The sequence below is a fragment of the Apodemus sylvaticus genome, chromosome 10 (assembly GCF_947179515.1).
Source record: "Apodemus sylvaticus chromosome 10, mApoSyl1.1, whole genome shotgun sequence".
Taxonomy (NCBI): domain Eukaryota; kingdom Metazoa; phylum Chordata; class Mammalia; order Rodentia; family Muridae; genus Apodemus; species Apodemus sylvaticus.
Window position 1 is genome coordinate 81,547,074 of NC_067481.1, and position 20,777 is coordinate 81,567,850.

General features: G+C 43.5%; 1 protein-coding gene across 1 annotated transcript; it reads left to right on the forward strand.

Annotated features, from left to right (window-relative positions):
• Positions 1 to 317: 317 nt before the first annotated feature.
• Positions 318 to 20,480, forward strand: Ttc1 (tetratricopeptide repeat domain 1). Its single transcript, XM_052196187.1, has 8 exons — positions 318 to 414; positions 1,855 to 2,217; positions 8,722 to 8,782; positions 10,613 to 10,725; positions 13,800 to 13,836; positions 14,621 to 14,769; positions 15,970 to 16,024; positions 19,880 to 20,480. The coding sequence occupies exons 2-8, from the start codon at positions 1,888 to 1,890 to the stop codon at positions 20,011 to 20,013; spliced, it is 879 nt and encodes a 292-aa protein (XP_052052147.1). The 5' UTR covers positions 318 to 414; positions 1,855 to 1,887; the 3' UTR covers positions 20,014 to 20,480.
• The last annotated feature ends 297 nt before the right edge of the window (positions 20,481 to 20,777 follow it).

Sequence of the window (20,777 nt, forward strand, 5' to 3'; positions counted from 1 at the left end):
TGTTACGCCCCTAGCAGATTCTTGGAAGGCACTTTGGAAACTACTGGAAAGAAATGTTTATTTGGGGACGAAGTTTGTTTTCGGATTCTTATGCACATTGCTAGCACGAGGGACGCCTGAATAAAGACAAACAAAAAAAAATTACTTTGTGCTAAGTGACAGGATTTGACGTAACTCAAGATGGCAGCTACGGCTCACTGTACTGGTCCGTACAGTGACGTCACGAGCTACTTCCGCTCGCCCTCTTCGAGTTGGCCACTACATTTCCCAGCATGCATTGCCAGCGATGGTGCCATTGGTCGGCGCAGACGGAAGTGTACCTGACACAGGAGGAAGTAGATGGAGTCGGAGGCTGGAGCGGTGGAGAGCGGAGCTTGGAGGTTGTGAAGACCGTCGTGGGTCTCGCGGCGTTCGGTGAGGACCGTGGCCTTGGCCAGGCGCCGGGTCGCGCGGGGAGGTGCTTTTCTAACCTTGACTCAAAGCCCGGAGGGGCGCTTTACCCGCGTAGAGGCGAAGCCTGCGCGTTCCTGACCCTCGCGTTTAACTTTTCTTGGAACAGGCTGGGACGAATTCGGACTTTAACGCGACACTGGGTCGTTGGCGTGGTTTTGCTGCGACCAGAGGGGTGGCAGGCACCATAGAGGTTATGACTCAGCTTCTAGAGCAGTTGTGGCTAATAGGATGCACGTAAAAATCATCAGGGTCACTTAAAAAAAAATACAGATGCTCTCACCTGACTGCAGACCAATATTGTCAGGATCGGAGCAGCCGAGTTGCGCAGCGAGGGTTGAGACAGGCTCTTCCAATGCCGAGTTCTCACCCCCTCGAGGATGACTGTGAACATCTGCGCAAAGGTTCCCCTTCCAGAATTTGCTCCCTAAGCTATACCGCTTGCATCTGCTTAGGATGATGAGCACGGTTTGGGCACAGATGGCATCTCGGGCTCCATAAAAACTTATCCTTCGGCTTCCGGTGGTGATAGCAGCCCAGTCGGACTTCATTGTTTCCTGTTGACCACTTGGTCATTTATTCTGAGCAAAGATTAGAACCGTGTCTTTCTTTTTTTTTTCTCCTGCGGCTGTTTTGGCTTCTGCCTAATTTTTGCCACCCAGCAAATCGCGGGACGTGGAAAAGTCACATTAAAATCAGTCTTTTAATTTAGGGTATGGATTGAGGGTGTGGCTCCGTTGTTAAAATGGCATACACTATCACAATGTCTGAGATTCAGTAGTCTTCAGCACCAGCGGAAAGTGAGAATGTTAGTCTTGGTATAAGACTGATACCATATTTGACCAGCAAGACTATCAGTTAAAATGATAATTGGCATTGCGTGTGAGTTTATTACAGTCTACTTTGGGATTGGAGGAGGGGCTAATACGGGGTCTCATGTAGCCACACACTTGCTGCTGTGTAGCCAAGGGTGACCTTGAACTTCTGATGTTTCTGCCTCCCATCTCCCAAATGAGACTGCAGGGATGGGCCACCACAATTGGTGATATCCTATTTTTTAAAAATGACTTCCTTGGCCAGGCAGGGTGCATACACCTTTAATCCAGCAATCGGGAGGCAGAGGCAGGCTGATCTCAGAGATCAAGGCCAGCCTGGTCTACAAAGCAAGTTCCAGAACAGTCAGGGTCACACAGAGAAAACCTGTCTCAAAACAACAACAACAAAAACCAATAATAATAATAGTAATAAGTAAATAAAAATAATGAATCCCAGTCAAAGAAAGTCAAGCTGTGTCTGGTAATTGTATTTAGAAGTTTGTTTAGGTATGAAAGACAGAATTTAAGACTGTATATATACATACATAGATAACTATCACTACATAAAGCATGATTTTTCTTTTTCCAGACATTTAGCCGCACCTCCCTCCCTGAACTCAGCATGGAGGAAAAGTCCGAAGACTGTAAGGTTCCAGAAGATCTGTTCAATGGTCTGAAAATCACAGATTCTCAAGAAGGAGAGTCTGCCAGCCCCATGGTCTCTGCTCCCAGGGATCAGCATGCCCAGAACACGCTCCTGAAGGACGCCGAAGCCCCACCCCCGGAGGACCAAGGAGAGGAGGAGTGTTTCCATGACTGTAGCGCCTCATTTGAAGAGGAACAGCCAGGGCCACATGTGGCAGAGAACAAAGCCAGCGACAATTCTAGTTCTGAGCTGGATGAAGAATACCTACTTGAATTGGAAAAAGACATGCCAGAAGAGGAGAAACAGGTGAACGGTTGTGGTTAACGCGCCTCTCGAGTCACTTGTGGTGGTGGTGGTGGTGGTGGTGGTGGTTAGGGGGATGTGGTTTCTCAATGTCCCCTTGACTGAAACAATGTTTAGAATGACCCTGTAGCAGTCTGCTCGCCTCTGCTTCCCAGATGCTAAGGTTACAGGCCTCAGCCACTGTGCCTACCTAGCTTAAAACCTATCTAAATTTTAAGTCCTTACTTTGTTCGTGTATTTTTTAAGTCTGGGTATGTGATGGTTTGCCTATGCTTGGCCCAGGGAGTGGCCCTGTTGGGAGGTTTGGCCTGTGTTGGAGTAGGTGTGGCCTCTTGGGTGTGGGCTTTAATATCCTTGTCCTAACTGCTTGGAAGCCAGTCTTCCACTAGCAGCCTTCATAAGAAGATGTAGAATCTTAATGCACATGCCTGCCTGGATGCTGCCATACACCCATCTTGATGATAAGGGACTGAACTTCTGAACCTGTAAGCCAGCCCCAATTAAATGTCCTTTATAAGACTTGCCTTGGTATTGGTGTCTGTTTACAGCGGAAACACCCTAACTAAGACAGTGTATGACCACGTAGCCCAGCTAATCCCAGTCTTCCCACCTTCACTTCCCAATGCTGTGATACAGGCACGCAAAACCAAAGCCTGAGCATTCAGTTAGCAAAGAAATTGCTGGCTTTTTCCTGCGTATTTAGAATTCTGTCCTCTACCTTAAGGATCTATAACGTGCTTGAAATATGTGTGTACACACATACCTATAGCTTCTTGGTTTTTTGTGTTGTGGCATTAGCAAATCCAAGTCCTTACGCATGTAGGCTTCATGCTCTACTGCTAAACTTCATCTTTATCGCCACTTTCTGCTTTGTTTTTTAAATGATCACTCCTAAGGTAAGTTGCTGAATTTCTGTAACTTCTTGTAAACTTACTTAGCACTATGTTATGGATCGCGCTTGTTAATCCTGAATACCTTGGTGGCATTGTAGCTACAGAGCACAGTTACTGTCAAGGAATACATCGTGAAGCATAGTAGCTATTTGTTGGGAACCTACAGTGTACTAGCTACTAAGCTAAGATGTTTTTTGTTTTAGATTAATGTGTGAGTGCTTAGGACTAAGATCATGCACCTAATAGATGGTAAAAGTGATTTGTCCAACTCAGATCTCCTGATCTGAGTCTAAAGTGTGGTGTAGCATTTCATAATAAAACATCGTTCTCAGCGTCCTTGTCTTGGAACTGCCCTCCTGGTGCTCTCCTTTCTTACCTGACAAGTGAGATAGTCAGACAAGGCTCCATGGTGTTTGAGCTTATCTTCAAAGAGCGTGAATGAAGAGTGTAGCTTAGACCACCAAAGGCTTATTTTGTGAAGTGGTTAGTATACAGTATCAAAGGAATGGGCTAAGATAACAGCTGTGGCAGATTCAGGTTCTATAGAGTCACTAGAATGGATTTCTCATGAGGTAATCATTTAGCAAAGCTGAGAGGAGATCCAGCAACAACACAGAAAGCAAGGAAGTTCCATCACTCTTCTGTACTTTTAAATGGGGGTGGGGCTCTGACTAGAGATACGGCCTTACTACAGGATGAGCATGCCTTGTTACTACCGTGTGCTTAGCAAAAGTATTAGATAGGACATAGGACCATGAGTCGGGTTGTCATGGGCAGGGGTAGCTGAGATTACAGGCATAAGCAGCTACCCTGCCCTGTTTGGTTCCTCTTGAGACGAGTTCTTAAACTGTAGCTCAGGACTTAAACTCCATCCTCTTACCTCAGCCTGCTGCACGCAGGCATCATTGGCATATGTCTCACATGCTCTGTTCACTATTAAATCTGTTTTAACATGAAAGTTATCTTAGGGGAGCAGGGAGTATAGAGTAGGGAAGATTTTGAGATACAAGAGTCATGTAGCTAGCTAGTTAGCCCTGGCCAGCTTCAGACACTGTGTAGTTTAAGATGACCTTGTACTTTTAATCCTCCTGCCTTCCAGGGGCTGAGATTATAGGCATTCACCATATCTAACTTAAGGTGTTATATTTTGTGCAGTATGTTTCATTAGAAGAGAAATAAAGAGCAAAAATAATCAAGTTCATGAACTACCTTAACAGAACTCTCAGCAAATTAAATCAAATATTGTTTAACCTTCTAGAAACATATTTCCAGAAAGTCATTGTAGGGTTCAATTTATAACATCCATGTCAAACATTGAGTTGCCAAGCCCTTGGGAGGTAGAGGCTGGCAGATTGAAATTTGAAGCAAGACTGGTCTGCAAAGTGAGATCCAGCACGGCCAGAACTACACAGAAACCTTGTCTCAAAATACAAAACAAATCAAAACAAAAAGACTAGCCTGTGAACTCAGGAACCTACATGTGCTAAACTAGCTTTCTACTGCTGACTTACCCCAGCCCTCCGTTAGCTGCTGTTTTCTCTCTGCTAGCGTTATAAGGAAATTATCATTACCAACAAAATAGAAGAAATGCTCTCACTGGTTATTTCAGATTATTAGGAACAGGAGAGTATGATACCTGATTTTATGGAGATTATGACCCTGGGGAAAAAATCCAACAGTGAGCCAAAGTAAAAAATTTCATCCTTAATCTAATAACTTTAAGATGTAAATGAGAACATGTCCGTAGTCAGGTGTGCCTGTCCTTGCATGTAATCACAATACAAGAGCAGGAGAGGCAGGAAAATTGCTTTTGAGTTATAAGCTTGAAGACAGTCTGGTATGTACCCTTTCTTAAAAACAAAAACTTTAGACCAGTAGAGATGGCTCAGTTTGTAAAGGCACTTACTGCTGAGACTGATGACGTGAGTCCCACATGAAGACCTTTGATCTTCACGTGCCCTGCCACACACATGCCCATACACAAGACCAAATAAATAAATAAATTCTCAAAAAACAGTTAAAAATTGATGGTAAAAAGATGGCAGAAGCTTGTACTAATATTGGGAATTGAACTTGCCATATCATTTCAATGGCGCACAGATAATCAAATACCTTGTGTGGGACACACATGTGGAGGACAGAGACCATGGTCAGGCTGCTTCCTCGCTTCCTTACTTTCACAGTCTCACCAACCTGGAGCTCACTAATTTCAGCTGAGGCTGGCTGGCTTGCTGGCTTCGAGCCCATAGATGTGTCAGGAGCTTCCGTGTTTGTGACCTTAGCACTGGGACTCCATATATGTACAACTGCACCCGGGTTGCCGAGGAGCTGAGCTCAGGTTTTTGTTTTAGGTGTTTTTAAGTGTTTATAAGTGTTTTGCCTGCGTGCCTGTATACCACTTGTGTGCCCTCATGTCTGGGAAGCTGGAAAAGTTTATTGGACCCCAGAGACTGGAGTTACAGATGCTATACGCTGCTGTGTGGGCACTGGGAATTGAACCAGGGTCCTCGGAATGAGCAGCGAGCTCTCCTAACCACTGAGTCATCTCTCCAGGTTCAGGATCGGAGCAGGGAGAAAAGTTAAAATGACATTCTGTATTGATTGAGTACTGTGTTTGAATGAATGTTTATGCTGTGCATTTTGCAGTAGTTATTTAGTAAAGCTACAGGGGGGAGCAGAACGTTGCTGATAGAATGATGTGGGACGGATTTTGCTGAGTGAGGCTCTTGGTATTTTTTTGTATGTTGAACACATGCAATCATTCATAATGACAGTTCCAGGAAATGTGACACCCTCTTCTGAATTCAAAAGGCACCAGGTATACAATCATATAAATATTTAAACATATACAAATATAAAAATATTTTTATTTTATTACATTTATTTATTTTACTTACAGTCAAGTAGAAATTGGTGGGTGGCTGTGCTTAGCTCCTGTCTCCTTTTTATTCAGTCCATGATCCTCTTCTTAGTGAATGGTTCCTCCCACAGTAAGATGAGTATTCCCACATCAATTAATATGATAAGCATAATTCAGTTCACCAAGACATGCCTGGAGTTTGGGGGATTCTAGATTCTTCCAAATTTATACTTAATATTGACTGCCACATTTGGGTATGCTCAGTGACCAGAGAATCTACACAGAGACCTTAAGTTCAGCATTCTCTGCATTTGTAAGCATGTGCAACAAAAAAAATTATCACTCTTCTTAGGCCACCAATGCTCCATATGTTTAACCTGAACATAGCCTACTGATTCTACCATTGTACCATGTATGCACACCTACTCTTGATGGCCTGGGTAGTTTCATAGGTGGCTGAGGTTTTTTGTTTGTGTTGGTTTTGGGTTTGGTTCTGTTTTGAGACAGGGTCTCATTCTGTAGCTCAGCCTAGCACACATATGTAGCACTCATGTCCTTCTCTCTCTGCAAGAGTCTCCCCTGGTTGGCTGCTTACTCTGAACCTATAGAACCACCCGTAGGAGTTCTTTCTTAAGAGAACATGTAAAAGGAAGTTCAGATTAGAGTTAAACATCGTAAAAGGAAGTTCAGATTAGAGTTAAACATCACCTTGGCAGTGGTGGAGCACACCTGTAATCCCAGCACTCTGGGAGGCAGAGGCAGGCGGATTTCTGAGTTCTGGTCTAGAGTGAGTTCCAGGACAGCCAGGGCTATACAGAGAAACCTTGTCTCCAAAAAACCAAAAAAAAAAAAAAAAAAAAAAAAAGAGTTAAACAACCCTAAAGGTCGGACAGAAGCTGACAGAGGCCCACATTAAAGTGGCTGTTGCCTACATTTCCCCTGGGGTATCTTAGCCGTTCAGCAACCAACCCTGCAGTCCTCTTTGCGGGCCTCTCTTGCATTGACATCGCGTTGAGTGGCTGCTGTATATGTCTGTCACTTCCCTTCCTAATTGACAAGTCAGGGAACCTATGTGTGTAGCTTATTGGATACTTCTGACCAAGGCCTTGAACTAGGTCTAGTGAGACAAAGATAAAGAGGCTAACTGGAATTTTATTTGCCACTTTTCAGTCTGTCTTGGCTAGCTGGACTAAGCGCTTGCATTTTCTGCTGAGGTCATCAGAAAAGTTGCTCTGCACCCTGACTGGACTTGAAGCTTCCCCATTGGTATTTGAGCTCCTGGAATATTTTCCTAAATCTACTCCCTGATGCATTTTGCTTAGGGTTGGGTTTTTCTGGTGTTCAAAACCTGTAACCAGTGCAATAGGGCATTACAATCAAGTACCTCTCTTGAGGAGTGTTGGAGAATATGATCTTAATGTTACACTTTTTCTCTTGTATTGCTGCCACTCATGTAGCTGTGTCCTCCTAGAACGGCCCTTCTCAGGTGTCATAGCCTATAGGAAAGGGTGTGCTTGCATTACTTTTGGTGCTGGTGGTTAGATTGCAGAGCCTAGAGTATTGCAGAATCTAGAGAATGTCTAGTGCTGGCATGCTGTAATGAGAAATGAGTTATTGTTGTTTCTACACAAATGGCTGTCTGGCACACAGTAGATACCATGAAGAGTGGCGTCAGTTTACACCTGCCTTTTAGCATCCTTACCAAAATTCAGCTGCTTTGTTTGGTCCAGCGTCTAATAATACATGGCCTTCTCAAGTAGTATATTAACAAGTCTTCTCAGGAGAAATGAGGTTTTTAGTTTGGTTTCTAGTCTGTTTTGTTTTGTTTTTTGCTTTTTGTTTTTGTTTTTGTTTTTGAAAGACAGGGTTACTCTGTAGCCCTGGCTGTCCTGAAGCTTACTCTGTAGACCAGGCTGGCCTCAAACTCAGACTCCTCTTCTAGAATGTTGGTATTAAAGGTGTGTAACACTTCCACCAGGCATGGTTCTTAACCTTGAGAGTACCAATTATTTAGGTCTTAAGCTTCTCTTGTACATGAAATAGCCTGCTTATGTTATTATTTTCCTTGCAAAGTTTTTGTTTAGTCAAAGGTTTCAGATTTTAACAAAATGGAGGAGAGGCTTCCCTGGGTTGTTAAGTCTGCTTACTTGCTTTTGTGGGATTTGCACAGAACACTGTCCAGACATGGAAGGTAGGCCTCCAGGCCTCCAGATGGTTCTGCCAGTTGGCCTTGGGGCAACCACACTGTTATGATGTTCCTTGAAGGAACCACATACCAGATACGTGTTCATCTTTTCTCTGTGGGCAGCACTTGTTCCATGTTTGTCTTTGATAAATTTTAAGTCGTCTATATAAGTTGCTGAGTTATTATAAGGTAAGAAGAGAAAGTTTCAAGTTTGAGTTTTGATTTTTTGTGTGTTTGTTTGTTTGTTTGTTTGTTTGTTTGTTTGTTTTTTGAGACAAGGTTCCTCCATGCCCTGGCTGCCCTGGGACTTGCTCTGTAGATCAGACTGGCCTTGAACTCACAGAGATTCACCAGCCTGTGCCTCCCCGAGTGCTGTGATTAAAGGCATGCACCACCACTGCTGGCTTTACGTTTTGATTTTTGACGCAGGGTCTCAATTATAACCCAAGCTGGCTTCAGTTTCTCAGCAGTCCTTCTGCCTCAGCCACTGAATGCTGGATTACAACATGAGCCACCCCACTTCATTTATAATGGTGTGAGAAGCTGTCTAATTCTTTGATCTCTTTCAGAAAAGAAGAGAGGAGAGCACTAAACTCAAGGAGGAGGGGAACGAGCAGTTTAAGAGAGGAGGTAAGCTCCGCACTGCTGGTTCTGCTCGCCCGGCCCTTGTACTCTCCCCGCCCACACGCCCCAGGGCTCGTCCACTCCAGGCCTAGTCCATCCTCAGTCGCAGTGAGCAGTTACCATGAGGCTCTCGCAGCAGCAGCATCTTTCTCTTCTGTGGTTTAGCTTTTAATCTTGACGTTAAGGGGAAGCCCTTTAGCTACTGCTTTGGAAACCCTAACCTTAACGTGCTGATGAAAAAGCAGCATCCCAGTCCCTGTGTGCTGCCTTCCCGCAAGAGAAGGCATTTACTAAGTTTGTGTTATTGTTTTAGGTTTTTCTTTTCTTTCTTTCTGGCTTTTGAGACAAGATCCTACTCTGTAGGCCAGGATAGACTATAACACTCCTGCCTCAGCCTCCGAAGAACAGAGCTTGTAGGTTTTTGCCACCACATCTGCTTGCTTGCTTTCATGTGTCTTTGTCTGTGATTGTTGATTAGATTTTAATACCTGTAGCAAAATATCCGAGGCAGGCTAACTTTATAAAGAAAATAGGTTCATTTCGCTCATTTCTGTAGGCTAAGAGTCAAAACCCAGCAGTGGCTGCTTTGGTAAGGATCCCATGCCAGACAGTGGGAATGTGTCCGAGAGGAACAGATAACATCTTAAACCCACGGCAAAGGATGGAGAGGCTGGGGAGAAGGCTCAGACTTTCTAACCACCCGCCCTAAAACTCCGTCCAGGCACCTCACTTGTTTCCCCTTCCAGGGCAGCTGCAGCACGTGCCGGCACTGGCCAGTAGACTGTGGTGTTGCACATCTCCTCCACCAACACAGCAAACACTGCAGGAGCACGCTTCCTTCACACCCGCGCAGTGCTCTTTACCTGCGCTTCCTGCGTTTGCTTTAGAGAACGTTCGAGCTTCCCAGCAATACACTTAGTCTCACATTTCAGAATGCATATGCCCAAGAGCTCTCTTGGTTTCCTCTGCTGGGTCTTAGGTTAATTTTTTTCTCATGATTGCCTTTTTTCTTCTCTCCCTCTCACTTCATCCCTCCCTCCCTCCTTCTCTCCCTCTCCAAGAAAAGTTCAGGCTATGTAACCTTGGAACTCACTATGTAGAGCAGGCTGCCCTTAAATGAACTCTCAGCAATCCACCTGTCTCTGCCTCCCAATTGCTAATATTAAAGGTATGTGCCACCATACCTAGCTAGCAGGTTTACTTTTGTTTGGTGTTTTGTTGTTTGTTTGTTTTTTTTTGTTTTTTTGAGACGTCTCACAGGTAGGCCTGGCTGTCTTGGATCTCACTATGTCACTATGTAGACCAGAATGGCCTTGCCCTTGCCTCCCATGTGCCGAGATTAAAGGAGTGTGCTACCATGCCCTACCCTGGCTTTTTTAAAATACTGAAATCAATAGTTTGGTTCCGCCCTCCCACCCGCAGTGCTAGGGACTGGGTTAAGCATACTACTCAAACACTCTGTCACTGAGCTACACCCTAGAATTGCCTTCTTCACTTTGACTCACGGACCTGACATTGTAGCCTTTTCTCCATCCAGTCCCTTAAACCCTTTGGTAATTCTTTTCTACACTGCTGAACAACGAGGGCGTGCTGCTGCTCTGAGAACTGGGGGCTCCTGACTGACAGGATCTTCATCCGTTCACCAAACATGTGCCTGATGCCACTGGGACAACAGGCACTGTGTCTTTACAGACAGAAAGGGGGAATGACGTTTAAAACCTAACAACCTAGGACCAACTTTTCATTAGAAACTTTGGTCCTGTGAGTAGGAAACTGCATTGAGATCCAACAAAATAAAATCACAATGACTATTCCATCTTATGGTATTATCCTCAGATTACGCGGAAGCTGAGACTTCTTACAGTCAAGCCCTTCAGATGTGCCCAGCCTGCTTCCAGAAAGATCGATCTGTTCTCTTTTCAAACAGAGCTGCTGCAAGGATGAAGCAGGTGGGAGCTGGTTTGCCTTCCCGTCAGTGCCCGGTCACCAGAGCTCCTAGACTCTGCATGATCTTCTGGTCGTTTCTCTCCAGAACTAGTGCAAGCGCTTCAGGTTGCGGTTCTCTCCTGCCCATGAACTTCCCTGATCAAAAGTGTAGTGAGAGGCTAGAAAACACTTAGGGGACCTTGGTTCAGGCTCGTGTTAGCATCACTCATTAAAGCAGCAGGCTGAATACTTTGATGAAGGCAGCTGACAAGTTCCCCCTGACTTGGGCAGGCCAGTGAAACAGGGAGCCAAGTAGTGCACAGCTCAGGATAGCTGGAGCTGCCGCCTTTAGGCTTCTGCGATTGTTAAGGCCTGGAGGCAGGGAACCACTAGTTAAAGCTGCAGCTGAGGGGGCTGGAGAGATGGCTCAGAGGTTAAGAGCACCGACTGCTCTTCCAGAGGTCCTGAGTTCAAATCCCAGCAACCACATGGTAGCTCAAAGCCATCTGTAATGGGATCTGATGCCCTCTTCTGGTGTGTCTGAAAACAGCTACAGTGTATTCATAAAAATGAAATAAGTAAATAAATCTTTAAAAATAAAACAAGAGCCGGGCATGGTGGCGCACGCCTGTAATCCCAGCACTTGGGAGGCAGAAGCAGGCGGATTTCTGAGTTCGAGGCCAGCCTGGTCTACAGAGTGAGTTCCAGGACAGCCAGGGCTACACAGAGAAACCCTGACTCAAATAAATAAATAAATAAATAAATAAATAAATAAATAAATAAATAAATAAATAAATAAATAAAGCAAGATTAAAAAGATGCTTGTTACTAAGACTTGGGTTTTTCAGTTAAAAATATGAACACTGGGAGAGGTGGCTGACACTTGAGGCAAATGGTATCTTTAAGTGGCAAAATAGGTGTCAGGGAAAGTTTTTTAAATATTTGTATTAAGGAGGACTTGGTATAGCCAAGCAAGAAGAATGGAGTAAAGACATGCAGACTCTGTCTAGATCGTGTTGGCACTAGTGAGATTTGTTGTGAGCTTATATCTGATTTTCTGTCTACTCAACCTAATGAGTACAGCTACATTAAAATAATTAGATTTTTTTTTTTAAGATAAAACCACCTCTTTTAACTATAGCTATTTATAAACAAAGTGCTATGGGTAAGTTATTGTCAGTTATTATGTTGGCCAAAGTTGGGTGAAGTTGGTTTTGTTTTTTTTAACAAACACCACCACCAAAAAACCCTGACTTTTTAAGGTCTTAAATTCTCTAGTACTTTTATAAAAATCATTTTGAGCAACCAAGTTTTTGTTAGAGGCCCCAGTTTGTTTGATTGAGGCCTAGGGTCAGGGGTTACTGGGCAAGATGAAATTAGAACTTACTTATTGTTGGATTTGGTTTCTAAAGCTACATACATTTTTGGAATGTTATGTGGGCAAAGGAATAATTTTATAGAGTTGACAAGCCAACATTTTATATTCAGCAATCTAAATCAGTTTTTTGTGGTTCTCGATGCAGGATCTCTAACTCCCGTCTTTCCTCAGCCTCCTGGGGCTGAGGTTACTGGTATAGACCAGACTGATGTCTGGCTCAGTTACTTGCTTTCAGTTTTTTTAAAAGCCATGTGTAATAGTCAGCAGTCCGTTTTTATGTGCGTTTTTACACTAGTGTGGAAAATCTGATCTTTCCTGTCGCCACTCTTAGGATGTAGGATGTATGCTGTCATTGCAAAGTGGGCTGCAGCCCTCGGTGCCAGGCTGCAGACTGCCTGGGGGATTGGAGAGTCTGAGCTCCCGCAGTTGCTGTGGTGATTTGTTGTTGTCATTTTAAAGGTTTATTTTATTCTTACCTTTATGGACTTTTCTTTTTGTTTTGTTATTATTGTATGCTTGCTTGTTTTGAGACAGTCTCAGTCATCCCAGTATGGCCTGGAACTCTCTGACTAGCCCATACTGGCTCAGGGTTGTGGACTACAGCTGTCTTCCTGATTCATTCTCATCAGGGCTAGGATGACAGTTGTAAGCCACCAGACTCAGCAATATTTTTAAAGCTGGGCTAACATAATAAACTAGTTATTTTGTTTATTTTACTGTTTGAATCATTTTGAACTTTTGTTACCAAGAGGCTTTCATGTGGACTTTGAATTTCATATGAGAAGTAACATCTATTTTCATGTGATTTCCTTGAACAACATTCTTTTTTTTTTTAAGGAATTATTTATTTATTTTATGTATATGAGTACGCTGTAGCTGTCTTCAGACACATAAGAAGCCATCGGATCCCATTACACATGGTTGTGAGCCACCATGTGGTTGCTGGGAATTGAACTCAGGAGCGAACTTAGGAGCTCTGGAAGAGCAGTCAGTGCCCTTAACCACTGAGCCATCTCTCCAGCCCCATTCTTTTTTTTTTTTTTTTTTAATACTCATTTTATGTGGAGTGCTGCATGTATGTACGCCATGTGTATGCCAGTGCCTTCAGAGGTCAGAAGAGGGTGATCTCCTGGACAGTTATAAGCAGAACTGCTATGTGCTGTCTAAAACCTCTGCATGAACAGCAAGTGCCTTAACCACGGAGCCATCTCTAACGCTACATTCTAATTATTATTATTATTATTCTCATGTATTACATCCTGACTGCAGTTTCCCCTCTCTCCTCTAACCCCAATTCTACCACCATCCCAGATCCACGCCTACTCTGCCTCTGCTCAGGAAAGAGCTGGCCTTCCAGAGATATCAACCAAACAGACATAGCAAGCCACGATAAGACCTGGCACATACCATTAGTATACATAGATTTTTGTTGTTGTTGTTGTTGTTGTTTCTTTAAGACCAAGTTTCTCTGTGTAGCCCTGGCTATCCTGGAACTCACTCTATAGATCAGGCTGGCCTTAAACTCAGAGATCACCTGCCTCTGCCTCCTAAGTGCTGAGATTAAAGATGTCTGCCACCACTGCCCGGCTTAGTTCTATCTGTATTCTTCATCTTCATACTCATCCTTCATGATTAATCAGAGCACGGCAGTGCGCTCTTGGGTCCTTGAGATGAACTCGAGGAATATATGTTAATGTGATCTGTCATCTGTCCTTACAGGACAAGAAGGAGATGGCCATCACTGACTGCAGCAAAGGTAAAACTTGTGTTGAAAGACCATTGCCTCAGTTAGAGCAACAGGTTGGTGTGTGTTCAGGCCCGGGTCCCCTCATCCTGGGGCTTTTTAAGAAGCCACTTCGTGGGATGGCATTTTCAGAGGGACTGTACTGTCAGAGTCATCTTAGAGTAAGCATGCTTTCAAGTGGGTTTTTCAGCCTGTTTCTTACAGTAGTGAATATGTAAAAGCATTTGAAGCTACTTTGGCATCAGAACTCAAGTGTGGAACAGAATTTACTTCCCTTCAGATTACCTGCCTTTGTGACTCACTGAGGAGCTTAGCTGCCGAGCCCACACTCACAGCTGTTTAGATCTATACATGTCTACATCACAGTCTGGGATCTACATACAGACTAAACATGAAGAGTTTTCTGTCTTTCTGATTTTGGATCACATTGCTTAACATTATACTTTCTATTCCATTTATTTTCCAGAAAAATTTTTTACAGCAGATTTCTGTATGTAGCACATTTTTATTACCTATTTGTCTAGTTTGATTCCATATCTGTGGCATTGTAAATAGAGAAGCAATAAACACTAATGTGCAACCATCTCTATGGTAGGATGTGGAGCTCTCTAGGGATGCCCAGGAGTGGAATAGCTAGGTTTTATGTACAGTAGTTCTATTTTTAATTTCTTGAGGAACTTCCAAACTGAGACCATAGTGGCTGTATTAATTTGCACCACCACCAGCAATAAATGAGGGCTCTTTCCAAGGTACTCAGAAGCCTTTTTGAGATAACAGTTTCTTTTCTTTTTTACAGCAATTCAGTTAAACCCCACCTACATCCGTGCAATACTGAGAAGAGCTGAGTTATATGAGAAAACAGACAAACTAGATGAAGCACTGGAAGATTATAAATCAATATTAGAAAAAGATCCATCAGTACATCAAGCAAGAGAAGCTTGTATGGTAAAAGACCAAAAGTATTTCCTGTTTCTTTTGCTTTGTACTTAGTAAATCTTTAGTCTTTTTGGTCACAATTAAACTCTATTTTTATGATCACCAAAATATATGGGAGGTAGATCTTTGTGGTGGCTGCTTAGTCACTGGGACTGTGTACCATTTGAGCCAGCATAATGGCACACTCCTGTCATCCCAGAACTGGGGGTGGGGGGTAGTGGTGAAGAAACCTAATTTTGGAACCAGCTAGACTACAGAAAGACCCTGTCCCCAAAATTAATTCAGTAAATAAGCTGTGTAAGCTTTTCTTTTAGCATCGGGGATATTTTGTTCTCTATAGTTATACAGTTTAGTGAGTCTTCTAAAATTTTATCTTATTTTGTGTGTATGAGTATTTTGCCTGTAATTATTTCTGTGTGCCACATTTTGCTTGGTGCCTATGGAGGTTAGAAGAAAGCATCAGATCCCTAGAAGTGAAATTAAGGGGAGATTATGATCTACCCTTTTGTGGTCTTTGTCTATTTATTTAAGATAGTGTCTCATTCTAGCCCAAGTTGACCTCGGACTCAATACCACCTTGCCCAGGCCCCTTAGTGGGGCTGTTGAGATGAAGGCTTACTGTCTAGGAACTCTTTACCTAAGCAGCCTGGCCTCCAGCTCTCAGGCATCCTTCTGCTGTGTCTCACAAGCCCCAGGAGGACAGGTGTGTGCACCACACAGCTGGCTTATTCACAGACTTTCTGAGGTCTTCCTTTGAGCTAGACATTGTTTCCATCTGAGAACAGGATGGGGGGAAGAGGGCTCAGCAGGGAAAGGCTTCCTGCCCAGCCTGATGCCCTGAGTTCATTTCCCAGTACCCACATGATGACAGGAAAAAGTCTGATCCCAGAAAGTTATTTTCTGACCACCACACATGCACACACAAAAATGACTGGCTATGAGCACTCCCTGCTCTTGCGTACGACCCAGCTCACTTCCCAGAACCCACTCAGGTGGTTCACAACCACTTACAACTCCAGGTGGAGGACCCCACGCTCTCTTCTGGCCTTCTGGCACAGACACACACAGAAAGAGAAAAAAGAAACCCTTGGTATTTTTTTTTTTAAGAGAACTGAGACTCTGGGGTGTGAATGAGAGTAAGGCTTAAACACACTTGTCAGATTAAATAAGAACTTCTTACCAAGGGCTTGTTTCTACTTTTTTCCTCAGAGATTACCTAAGCAAATTGAAGAACGTAATGAACGGTTAAAAGAAGAGATGTTAGGTAAGTTTGCCTCCCTTACTTTCCCTTGATCATAACAGCTAGACTAGGGTAAGACCCTAACTGCTGTCATTTGCTTAGAGAACAGCAGTTCAGAATCTCTTTGATGCGTGTGCATGAATGTGTATTTGCAGCAGTACTAGGGACAAGGCCCTGCTCAGCTGTTTTTAATTTCAGGAAGTACAGTTGGCTTAGAGAGGGCTCAGCTTTTGCAGGAACCAGATTTCTACCTGGTCTTTCACATGATAATCTCAAAACCCAGTTGAGTCTTTCCATTGCATAATCACTGCTTAAGGTTTTATGTTTATTTAATCTGAAGTCATTAGAGCCAGTAATGTCAGAATGAAGGGAGTTTTGGGTTGAAAATGGCACTAAAAATCCCATTAGTCCTTGGGAGGACATGAGAAGGCTGTGGGTAATCAGTTAAGGGGCGGAGGCTGAGGAGATTACTCAGGACCCGAGGTCAGAGTCTCACAACTCATATTTAAAAAAAAAAAAATGCTGGGCAGGGTGGAATACATCTGTAACCCTAGTGGTGGGGACACGGAGATAGGAGGGTCCCTTGACCTCTGCTGCTCTTACTGAATTGGAAAGTTCCAGGTTCAGTGAGAGACAGGATTAGAGGGTACCAGTGTCGGCCTGTGCACATGGACACAAGATGGGCCAGGGGTGGGAGGGGTATTTGGGGCGTGGATTCTCTCATCCCAGAGCTGCCAGAACATTTCCTGGTTAGAATCAGAGCCTCTTGATTTCTGCTTTACTGAGGGAGGACCTGTGGGCTTCCTAGACAACTCTTGCATTGTCTATTTAACCTTTCTCATATGTCCCTGCTCTGAAGCTGCTGCGTCTTCCTGATGAATACATTCTAAAATTTATTTTTCATTTTTTTTTTGTTTGTTTTTTTTTTTTTTTTTTGGATTTGTTTTTTTTTTTGTTTTTTTTTGTTTTTTTTTTGTTTTTTTTTTTTTGTTGTTTTTAAAGATTTATTTATTTATTATATGTAAGTACACTATAGCTGTCTTCAGACACACCAGATGAGGGGGTCAGAGCTCATTACGGATGGTTGTGAGCCACCATGTGGTTGCTGGGATTTGAACTCAAGACCTTTGGAAGAACAGTGCATGTTCTTAACCGCTGAGCCATCTCTCCAGCCCCCAGGATTTGGTTTTTTTTTGAGACAAGGTTTCTCTGTGTAGCCCTGGCTGTCCTGGAACTCACTCTGTAGACCAGGCTGGCCTTGAACTCAGAAATCCGCCTGCCTCTGCCTCCCAGAGTGCTAGGATTACAGGCGTGCGCCACCACCGCCGGCTTTTTTTTTTTTTTTTCATTTTTTTATGTGCATTGGTGTTTTGCCTGCATGTATGTCTGCTTGAGGGTGTCAGATCCCCAGGAACTGGAGTTACAGTTGCAAGCTGCCATATGGGTCCTGAACTCAGGACCTCTGGAAGAAGCCTTAACCCATGAGGCCATCTCTCCAGCCCCTTTTTAAAAATTTATTTATTTTCATATTTTTAGATGAATACATCTAAATCTTTGGTATGCATTGCAAGGGCATGGGCCTAAAAAAAATTAGTGTAAAATACATTAGTTTAGCCGTGGTTTGATATCAGTATCTAGAGAGTGTACATTGACTTTCCTGTAGATCACTCAGGTAGGTTAATTAATGGACTTTTTCCACTCTTAACATTTTTTCCACAAAATTTCCACAAAATTTTTGCATGATCCTATGCATACAGCTACATATACATACCAAGCATTCATTGATAACAAATCATAAGCTTTATTTGAAATAACTATTTAAGGGCAAAGAGAGATAGCTCAGCAGTTAAGAACATTTATTGATCTTGCAAGAACTAGGTTTGGCTCCCAAAAGCTACAAGGCAACTAACAGCCATCTGTAATTCCAACTTCAGAGGATGCAGTGCTTCTGTGATCTCTTTGGATTCCTCCATGCATTTTACATAGAGAAACAAAACTCAGCTGAACAGCTGATGCTGCAGGACAGGAAGCATATTCATTGTTTTCAGAGTTGCTTGATATTTTGGTTTTATGATTATCAATGCTGAGTTCGACACCGGACATAAATACGTGCTACAGAGTGGCAGGAGTATGTTTAGTGCCATTGGAAATTTTGCCCTAATCTCAAACCTAAATGACTTAATTTTTAAGTGAAACTCAAATCAGCAACATAGTTTTTGAAATTAAACATTATAATACAACAAAAAATAAACCAATCTGATACTTAGATTTTTAGGAATGACAGTAGAAAAATTAACCATTGTTTTAGAATGCAAAAAACTAGCGGGGCAGTGGTGGCACACACCTTTAATCCCAGCACTTGGGAGGCAGAGGCAGGCAGATTTCTGAGTTTGAGGCCAGCCTGGTCTACAGAGTAAGTTCCAGGACAGCCAGGGCTACACAGAGAAACCCTGTCCAAAAAAAAGAAAAAAAAAGAAAAAAGCTTTAGCTCATAACATAATAATCTTGAGTCTGAGTCTGTTTTCAATATCCACCCCCGTCCCCCCGGGACAGGGTTTCTCTGTGTAGCCCTGACTGTCCTGGAACTCACTCTGTAGACCAGGCTGGCCTCGAACTCAGAAATCCGCCTGCCTCTGCCTCCCAAGTGCTGGGATTAAAGGCGTGCACCACCACTGCCTAGCCCTTGCCCTCTTTTAATAACCCCAGAATAGGCTGCTGATGTTCTTGGGACTAAATGTGATTTATATTTCCCTAAGGACACCTGTTTTGATTTTGTATAATGCAATGCCCCACATGAACATCAGTCCCTAAGCCTGTGCTTAGGGTTTTTGTCTGCTTGGGGGAGTGCAAGTCAAGGTTTATGTCAGGGTGCTCAAGACAGTAGCCGTGAGCATGCGTGCTGTAGATTTTACTTGGGATACCTACAAGAGAGTGACCACCCCAGGTTCTGGGAGCTGTCTCCAAGAATGGATTAACTTTTCTTCAGACATGTTCAGTCTTTCTGGACAAGATCTCCAGATGAAGTCCAGAATCTTCTACTGTGAAGACCATACAACTTAACAAGTGCTTCACATGGTCTTTCCTCTGTTGGGGGACTCAGTGGCAAATGTTGCTAGCTAGGAACACAAAGGAACTTATTACTCTGAAGACTACACAGTCTTTTCCCATCTTACCCTCATTCTTATCTCCAAGCAAGCAGACCTGGAAGAACGTTAATGCAGTTTAGAACGCATTGAAACTTGAGTCTCCCATCCCAGTCAAAAATTTCCAGAACATTCATAGTTTTATAAATTCTGTCCACTACTCCATAAATCCCCAAATCTCTTGGGAATTCCATCTTCACACACAAACTCCAAGGGCCGCTTCTGTCTTAGAACAACCTCAGAATCCTTATTTTGGGTATGTCTTCATTACTTAAGTGATGAGTGAGGAAAGCTTGAAGCTAGAGCAGGGATCCCTGGATATTGAAGTTGATGGCACTATACAAAGGAACAAGATCTCATACCCCTGAAAAAGAACAAGAGCCTTGTAAAAGGCTGCATGGCAGGCCAAGAGTGTACTTGTAAGCAGGCTCGGGTTTCCTTAGAACAGCTGAGTTAAGGAGCCACTGTCCTCACATCCAGGAAGGCCAGCCTTGGCCAAATGCCTTCACCCATTGCTTGGGATGGAAGTCACTGTCCTTTGTAATTCTGGCCAGCTTGACTTCAGGAGGGATCCTGAAGGACTCTGAGCTCCAGTATCACTCAGGCAGTGGAGTGACAGCACCCCTGAGAGGAAAGAGGCTGAAAACCCTCCCAGAAAGGTTCCTGACAACAGTCAGCTGATGGACGGCTCCGGCTTCTTTGTTCCTGCATTCATCTGAGTTGTTTTATGTTGCAGGTAAACTAAAAGATCTCGGCAACTTGGTTCTGCGACCTTTTGGGCTCTCCACAGAAAATTTCCAGATCAAGCAGGATTCTTCTACTGGCTCCTACTCCATCAATTTTGTTCAAAATCCAAATAATAATAGATAACAGAAATAGCAGTAGTCTTAAAGACTGACTGGGAGGCCAGGGACTGTTCACAAGGAGCAGAGCTCTGCAGTTTAACGTTTAAAAGCGTCTTCTCTAAGAAAGGCTATGTAGTAGAACCAGAGCCGCCGCCTCGCTCTTGTTTTATGATCAGGGTGGAATGTGCCTCCTGATGTATGAGCCTCATTAATTTCCATTTTAAGGTGGTGTCTGTGCAGCTGTGTCCCTGGTTCGGGCTGTTTTCTGTCAGGTGGAGAAGCCTGCTTGTCAAAGCTGACCTCTTAGAGCCGCACAAATGTGCTAGCCACCAAAAGCCTCCCATAACCATGCAGCCTGTCAGTTGAGTGATGACCATCCATACGGACGGGCCCCTCCTGCCCCTCCCTGTTGACACTTGCTCAGACGCTGTAGTGCAGGGCCTTCAGCATTCTTGAGTTCCTCCGTGTTAATAAAAACATCCTGTGACAGTTGGGGCTGTGTCGTTCATTTTGTTCTCTTAGCAGCAGCTGAAGGAGATTCTATATGACATTTGGAACCAGTTCTGGTTCCAATCAAGGTCACTGATTCTGAATCCCACAAAGCTAAACATTTGGCTGCTTGACTCGCTCTTAAATGATCAGTGTGCCAGAATTGAGAAATCCTACTTCACAAGCCATCTGGGTGAATCTTTTTTGTGAAGGTTGTGAAATTAGTGGTTCTGACCAAGCATCAGTGCTAATCTCAGGTTAAATTCCCATCATTTGGGATGGTATGTTTGTCTCCAAACA